This window comes from Cynoglossus semilaevis, chromosome 3, assembly GCF_000523025.1.
Source record: "Cynoglossus semilaevis isolate Cse_v1.0 chromosome 3, Cse_v1.0, whole genome shotgun sequence".
NCBI classification, from domain to species: Eukaryota; Metazoa; Chordata; class Actinopteri; order Pleuronectiformes; family Cynoglossidae; genus Cynoglossus; species Cynoglossus semilaevis.
The window spans coordinates 14,797,196-14,804,785 of NC_024309.1; the positions used below are offsets into that span (position 1 = coordinate 14,797,196).

The following is a 7,590-nucleotide window of genomic DNA, read 5'->3' on the forward strand; positions in this document are numbered from 1 at the left end:
TTGGTTCATTTTCTTTTTTTTAAATCTTTCTTCTCTAGTGATTCCAAATGTAGATCCCTCTGTTCCAGTGTTAGGAACTGATGTTCAGATGCTATTCTCTCAGTTTGTTAAATACGATTAAACTGTTTTCAAAAAACTCACTACACTCTCACGTTTGTAGTATCAAAGTATATCGCAATATGTCGTATTGTTGCCTCTGTATCGTGATACACATCGTATCGCCGGACTCTTCCCGTTGAACATGAAGGCAGTGTGTGGCGATACTGATACTGATCTGATACTTTCTTGTAATCTTAATAATCTTGATCAAAATAAATAAATAAATAAAATTTAAAAAATATATTTACTCAGATATTTTGGTGTACGGTATGAGCCGTCCATTCCAGAAACACTCAAAAATGTCTCTGTTTTTTCCTGTTGTGTTCTGAACTTCACCCTCATTCTCAGGATCTTCATCTTCTGTTAAACAAAGACGCAATAAAAATGGATTTGAGCCGTTACAAATCGTACAAACATCAAAATCAAATTTAAAAGTCTGGACACCTTGCGCAGTGAATGTGTCTTCAGGATAGGTCTCCCTGTCATACAGAAAAGGATGATAGCGGATGATTCCCTCCACTCTGCCTCCGTCTAGTCCAGTGCTGATACTGAACTCAAATGTGTCGGCAGCAGTATTGATGTACAGAGTCTGCATGTCTGTATCCACTTCCCTGAGATTCAGCACACAGGGAGGTCTGGAACTCTTTTTCTGCATGATGACCTGATTACAAAAGGAAAAAAAAACGACATGAGTGCGGCTGAACACTGAGAAGAGGAGCGAGATTCTTAAAGTATAACAGAGCACCAGCTTCACCTGAATGTCGATATTTGAGTGGTCTGAGTTTGGAAGACTTAAATTATTTCCATTTTCTCCGTGGATGTAATAGTGATACACGTGACTGAAATAGACAGAGCAGAAATATTAGCAACATTGAAAAACTACAATAACTTTTCTTTACCTTGATTGAAGTGGCTTGTGACTTACGCAAGATGAGTGGTCCACTTGGGGTACTCCTCTGTCAGGTAGCTTATACGCTCCGCCTTGAGTCCAGTGATGACCACGGCCGTGAAGCTTTCTTTTCCGACTTCTTCTGCGATTATCTCATGCAGAAATGCCTCGTTGTGGCTCACGTGAGAAGAATCGCCTGGCTGGAGTACACACACACTGCCAGTTAAAATGAGCTTTTATTAAAAGAGCTGCTTCTTGTGAGGATCTGTCACCTTTCTGTTCTTGATGGTTCCCTTGTAAACGTCCTCTTGGTTTCTTTCTCTTCGCTCAAACTCTTTTGCTGACACGATCAGCTCGTGAACATCTGGGGAGGTCACTGATTTACTAATCATCTGTAGGGTTTGAAGAAGACACGATATCACTGCTCTTACAATGACCATGCAGCCAACACAGGACAGAGTTTTTACAAAACAACACTGTTCGCTCTTCAAAGAATCTGCTTTAATGCAACATTACGGTGTAACCAAAGAGGCCCAGTTAACATGGCTGAACCACAGCCACAGCTTGAGAACAATATCATTCCACCAGCGACCTTGAAAGCCTTTTAGGGAGTACGAAAAATGTCAACAACCAAAAGGTGCTCCCTGATTACTGGTTTTCACACAGTTGGATAAACAGACACTACCGTTCTTTAGAGAACAATAAAACAACGATGACAGAACTCCATACAGTTCATGCTAAGGAGTTGCAGCCTTTTTGGCACAACTTCCCTTCTCTTGTCCGAACATGTTACTCATGTATAAAATGTTTACTCTAGTTGTTCTTTAAATCTAATTTTATTTATGATGGAATATCATTATAGACATATTTGAGCTTGTTAACTATTTACCATCTGTTAGTGAAAGATTGTGAGGAAGATTGTGAGGAATGTTAATTATTTACCATCTGTTAGTGAAAAATTGTGAGGAATTCTGAGTTTCACTTCTCCATCGGAGTTAATAAAAATGTATGCTAAACAATGATTTCTTTATTGAATTGTGGATTTAAAAAAGTCCTCATATCAAATGTGTATTAATTCAATATCAACTCTGAGGTCTCTGCTCTTCAACTCTTACCCTGACTGAGTCTCCGAAGAAGAAAACAGCCTGTTTTCCTCCAACTCCAAAAAAGGATATATCACTGTTGAGACTTCGACGGGTGGGTGTAGGAGGCTCATACCCCTGACACTGGCTGTAGCAAAAAAGAAATTGAGTGGTTCATCAAAAAGGTACTTTATACAAAAAACCCGAGACAAATTTGTCGGCGTCACAAGTAGCGAGAAAAACAAAAGCTCAAACACCTTTCCAGTTGGTTGTTTTTCCTGTTAAACTTAGACAGCCTGTACACAGCCCAGTTATTGAGGCCCTTGGAATTCATTCCATGTCCGTTATCTAAGACAACAATGGTAGGTATCCCACGAGTGTTGTCGAAAAGCTGGGAATGGTAGAGAATAGAGTTACCGTCACGGAGTAAGAGCTGATCTCTGAATCTACAGGAAACCACACAAAGAACCCCAAAAAAAAACAAAAAAAAAAAAACCCCCAAAAAACCAACGATGGGCTAAAAATTGTCACCAACCATTCTCAGCTCTACTGTCCTTCTGTCTTTGTTGTTCACAGTCGCTGATAAAGCGTTGTCGATGAGCTCAGCAAGTGCATAGGCTGGAGGTGAAAAGAAAGAGTCAAATAATTTGATTTTTAAATCTTAAGAAAATATATTTAAATTAAATAAACAAAGGCGCTCACGCAGTGCTTCCCTGCCCTTAGTGGTGTAGTACTCATCAATGCCACACTTGATTATAGTGTTATAATGTGGAGTGAAGGTGATTTGCTCCTCCATCGCCGTCGGCAGAACTTGGTTGACTTCGAGAAGTAAGTACAGTGTACAACCATCCTGAAGCTCAGCTGAAAAAACAAACAAACAAACAAACAAAAAAAAACAGAAGATGTCTGCAGTCTCTAAATGTATAGTACAATTTAAGTAACATCAGTTTTTTTATTAACTTACCAAATGTGTCGAAATCCAACACTGTTCTGTCTGTGGTGGTGAGCACAAACGTCTGACCTGAATTGATAGAGAATTTCTGTGTTGCGGGGGAAAAAAAGTGAAAACTAGGAATGACAAATGTTTTTATCTGATTAAATGCAGACAAAGACAACAGGAAGGAAGGAACGTGAACTACACCACTGCACACAAGGAAATGTCAACTCTGCTTTTAACCCATCATATATATAGCATTGTATAATCAAAATATTTTCATTTTTTGTTTCAATAACTACGTAAATGTTCACCTGGAAAAAAAACCTCTTCTGTGATTTACCAACGTAGTTGTTAGAATTGTACCTGTGAAAATATCAGGCGCACCAAAAACCAGCAATATGACCAACTTTCAAACACTCAAAGGTGGGCTGTTTATTGTTAGTATTATCACTCATTTTCAAATATTATATACTATATAAATATTATAATTTGAGAGTTCCAGTTTTGAACCTTAACTGCAACATTTAAAAAAAAAAATCCCCAGTGTACCTCTGCTGGGAGCCCATGTACTCTTAAGTGTTATGTGTACCATAGTTTGAGAACCCGTAAATGAAGCCGCAGAATATATCGCAGTTTCCTCACCTTTCTTAGGTCACAGAGAAAGTCATTGTAGTCGGAAAACGTTGCATCCATCCGAGACGTAACCAGCACATCTGAGCGACAGTCGCAGACGAGGATCCGTCGACTGCGTCGGTCGGCACCGTCAGCTAGCGTGTCTTGAGACATCTTGAAGTTCTCACGGACAGGTCGCTCTGATAAGGAAACAGTACTCCTCTAGAGTAATATCACAGCACCCCCGATGACACGCCTCACAGAACGGATGGAGACAGCAAATTAAAATACTTCCTGAGAAACGAAACAAACTGACATTCACCGATAAACCGTGCCAACAACACCTACCGGTCACACGCGACAATTAAGTTGCTGTTGTTGGCTTTCAAATTCACAAAACACGCACACACAAAAACGTTAAAAGGCTGTTTTAAGTTTTTAACAGTCACAATCATCCAAGATGGCTAACTATGCCGCATTTACTGACCCCAAAAGTGGGCAAACTTTTTGCCTCTGGTGCCAAAATGCGGTTCAAAATTGCATGAAACAGTAGGATTGACATCAGTCTTTAACCAAACCTCCTACCCGTGTTTGACGGACCGGATCTTGCCAACGAGCCGTAGTTAACCTTAACCTGGTTTACCCTCTATCGGGCAGCATTTTATCCATCCATCCATATAATCATGTTTTAAAAGATCATAAGAGATGCGCTAAAACATATAACCTGCCTAAAATATAAACATGCTGCTTGTGGAAAATACAAAATGTATTGCATATAAACATGCTTTGGAAAATATGCAAATATGTAATCTGTGGGGAAGCATAAGCATGCTGCTTGGATCCTGCAATATAAAATACACAGATACTCTGAAACAGGAATTAAGTTAAACTCAGGATGTGTAGTGAAAGATCTGATGCGACAGGATAGGCCTTGACCTTGTGACAGAAGCTCAGGTGTACGTGACAATAACCAGGTTCTGAGTTGAAGCTAGTGTGAGGGTGGAAAACAAAGAACAATAAGATCGTTTATCAAATATGGTTACAAATAGGAATCTGACAAGATCGTTTATCAAATATGGTTACAAACAGGAATCTGACGTGCAACATCTGTGTATTTTGGGCAAGGGTCTGTTAATAAAAAGAGCCTGATCTTGTGAAGGGGCAGAATTCAGCAGTTAGTCTTCTGACTCTCCGTTGGATCCTCCCTGTGCACAGGTGAACTCGAGCAACGACTTTTGTCTTTTCTTTGTACTTTATGAAAGTTCTTAGTTAATACCGTTTGAGATCGATCAACGGATCCGGGGTGGCAGAAGGCCACAGTCAAAAATATTTTAATTAATATACAAAACATAATATGGAAATATGTCGAGCACTCTGATTCACACGTACGGTTTAATAAAATGCCGTTTAGTGCTTATCAAAACAAAAAGCACACGCAGGAAATAAATAACATTTTCTACAAACTGTAAATTACCAAATGATGCGGTCAACTGACAATTAACGACAACAAGTGGTTAAAACATTTTTTTCTGCCAATTAGGACGGTAACCAAATGATGCGGTCAACTGACAATTATATTTGAAACATCCGTTTTACGACTCTCCTGAACGCATCGTTTCTACGGCAACTCGCCAGGTACAAAACGCGGGAAGTTTCCTCTTCCGTGAAACGTAAACAGAAGCTACTCGTTTGCTCGTGTTTTGGGAACCGACTCCACCGTCCTGAACGGACCGTGTTTTCCAAATGGCGGTGGTGACAGAATGCAGTCACGGCTGGGTTCTGGATCTCTGCCCTGTTATCGATCAGGGATATTCCCACTGCATTCGATTGACAGACGGCGGAAAATCACACGTTCGGTGCCGTTTTAAGCGGCAGTGTTTTCAGATTTCAAAAAGCCACGGTAGTGCGGATGTAATAACATCTGTGGGTGAAGGAAACGTGGACAAAATCAATAAACCATTAAAGGTAAATCCCTCTTCCTCCTTCAGAGCCCGGTGCCATATGCTATATATAAACTTATTGGACAGCAACACACACATATAGACGGCTGATGCCCCTGAAGGTGGCCGTACACGCGTCGCTGCTTTTAGAAAAGGGAAATAAGTGTAAAGATTAGAGCATTTCTCACTCAATTCATCAATTTCCCAAGAAGCAGTAAACTTATAATTAATCTGAAACACCTAAAGCGCACATGCTAACAGGATGACATCTCCAAACAGTCTGTTGGTAGCACTTATTGAGTCATTTTTCTACACGTACCTCTGAAGTGATGAGTTCCTGTGATGAGTGACACCAGGTCACAACCTGCTTCAGTAGGAAATCCAGTTTCAATTAAATGTCAATTCTGGAGATAAAAAGCAAAAAAAACAAAAAAAAACCAATGGGGCTAGATCAAAATCTGCTGCAGATTCTGCCTCTTTGAGGGTAAAAGGAAACAATCAACTAACACAGATCGGTGCAGACAAAGATATAAAACAGAAACTTGTCTGGGTGTGTCATAATTGTACTTTACTCAGAACTTTTGTATGTGACACACCCAAATTGATCAATTACTATGGCATGTTTGTTGCCACACCATAAAAAAAACACCTGTGGATGACGTTTTTATTATTTATTAATACTGGCTGAATGAGCTGAATGTTGTCCCTTTGTTTTCAGCATCATGTGCTGCAGGGTTGAGTGGAAATCACTTCAACGTAAAACTAGAAATGAGCACAAAGTGACCGGAGTTTTGACTGTCAACAGCCATGGTTATAAATAAATATATTGGGAATTAAAAAGCATTTTGATCATTATCAATCGTTTCAGTAGAGTGCAGGACGTCTGGTGATTATTTAACCTCTGTACGGTTTATCCAATCATATCTGCTGTTCTTCACTTGACCTTTAGAAGAGGAAACGGAAACACGCCGAACTCAACCAGGGGGAAATTGATGCACGAGTCTATCACGACGGGGTAGGTTCATTTTCATTAACATCTTGAACGCATCACCAACTGAATGGGATGGGAAAATGGGATTTTTTTTTTTTTTTTTTTGAGCGCAGATTGAGTTTGATTGGTTGATTTTCATGCATTTTAAATTCAGAACACTCACAGTGAACTGTGTGCAGATCAGAGCTGTCATATCAGAGGGAACCAAGACGTTGGTGGATTTGGCCCAAAGCAGAGAATACCTGAAAGGAGTGGAGGACTCAGTGGCAGAACCTCTTCCTCTGCAGGAGTGCAACCTTGCTGCTCTTTGTGACATGGCTAAAGAGCTCCCTCTGATGGACGATCTGGAGCTGGAGGAGTGTGCGCAGGCACTCGTTGCTGAGGATGGTGGTCTGTGTCACGTGGACCTGTTCTCACGGGTGACAGAGAACAGGTCTGACCAGGCCGCAGTGGTCAGACTGATGGGAGAGGAGTACGTGATCCCTGCGCACACCAGCTTCCTGCTGTCTGACTTCACCAGGACACGGCCGCTGGTTAACTGTGAGTAAACCAAACCAGGATACAAAAGGTCAAGAAAGCACTTAGGTTCAAGACTGAAGTCCTAGCAGCCATGCTGACAAAGTCCTTATTCCAAAACAAAGCAAAATAGCTAATAATTAGCTGACATTGATGTTCAAACCCTGACTGTAGCACCTCCTGTATGGAAGACAGGGGTAACTACAAGCTTTTAGATTTAAAAAAAAAAAAAAAAAAAGAAGGAAATTTTGAATGCCAAATTTGATTAAGTCTTTTTTGGCAAACCCACTTCAAATCAACTAAATTCAAATCTGATTTGGTCAAAAACAGTGTAACGTGATTGGCTCAACCACCGTGTTGTTGTTGTTGTTTTTCTAAAAGCCCATCCTTTCACACACAGATGGAAAAAAGTTTGATCTGATAGTCATGGATCCACCGTGGGAAAACAAGTCTGTGAAGCGGAGTCGCAGGTAAACGTCCCTTTTTTTTTTTTTTTTTTTTTAATTTTGGGAAAAAAAAAATAA

At 40.2% G+C, this 7,590-nt stretch overlaps 2 protein-coding genes across 5 annotated transcripts in view; one reads left to right on the plus strand and one right to left on the minus strand.

Moving 5' to 3' along the window:
- The window catches only part of smchd1 (structural maintenance of chromosomes flexible hinge domain containing 1), a 16,252-nt gene extending 12,044 nt beyond the window's left edge, over positions 1–4,208 (minus strand). The window contains exons 1-12 of one of the 3 annotated variants that reach the window (XM_025054471.1): positions 3,968–4,207; positions 3,650–3,875; positions 3,035–3,110; positions 2,773–2,931; positions 2,606–2,688; positions 2,328–2,461; positions 2,104–2,218; positions 1,261–1,380; positions 1,025–1,188; positions 854–938; positions 544–760; positions 348–459 (exon numbers count right to left, since the gene is read on the minus strand). In XM_025054471.1, coding sequence (XP_024910239.1) covers positions 348–459; positions 544–760; positions 854–938; positions 1,025–1,188; positions 1,261–1,380; positions 2,104–2,218; positions 2,328–2,461; positions 2,606–2,688; positions 2,773–2,931; positions 3,035–3,110; positions 3,650–3,793 — 1,409 coding nt within the window. In that variant the 5' untranslated portion in view covers positions 3,794–3,875; positions 3,968–4,207. Of the gene's footprint in view, positions 1–347; positions 460–543; positions 761–853; positions 939–1,024; positions 1,189–1,260; positions 1,381–2,103; positions 2,219–2,327; positions 2,462–2,605; positions 2,689–2,772; positions 2,932–3,034; positions 3,111–3,649 lie in introns of all 3 variants that reach the window. The other 2 variants (XM_017031790.2, XM_008308268.3) reach the window with 2 other exon arrangements.
- Positions 4,209–5,230: 1,022 nt separating this feature from the next.
- The window catches only part of mettl4 (methyltransferase 4, N6-adenosine), a 7,288-nt gene continuing 4,928 nt past the window's right edge, over positions 5,231–7,590 (plus strand). Inside the window, exons 1-4 of one of the 2 annotated variants that reach the window (XM_008308266.3) lie at positions 5,231–5,584; positions 6,509–6,574; positions 6,730–7,090; positions 7,467–7,536. In XM_008308266.3, coding sequence (XP_008306488.1) covers positions 5,363–5,584; positions 6,509–6,574; positions 6,730–7,090; positions 7,467–7,536 — 719 coding nt within the window. In that variant the 5' untranslated portion in view covers positions 5,231–5,362. Of the gene's footprint in view, positions 5,585–6,508; positions 6,575–6,704; positions 7,091–7,466; positions 7,537–7,590 lie in introns of both variants that reach the window. The other variant, XM_025054659.1, reaches the window with a different exon arrangement.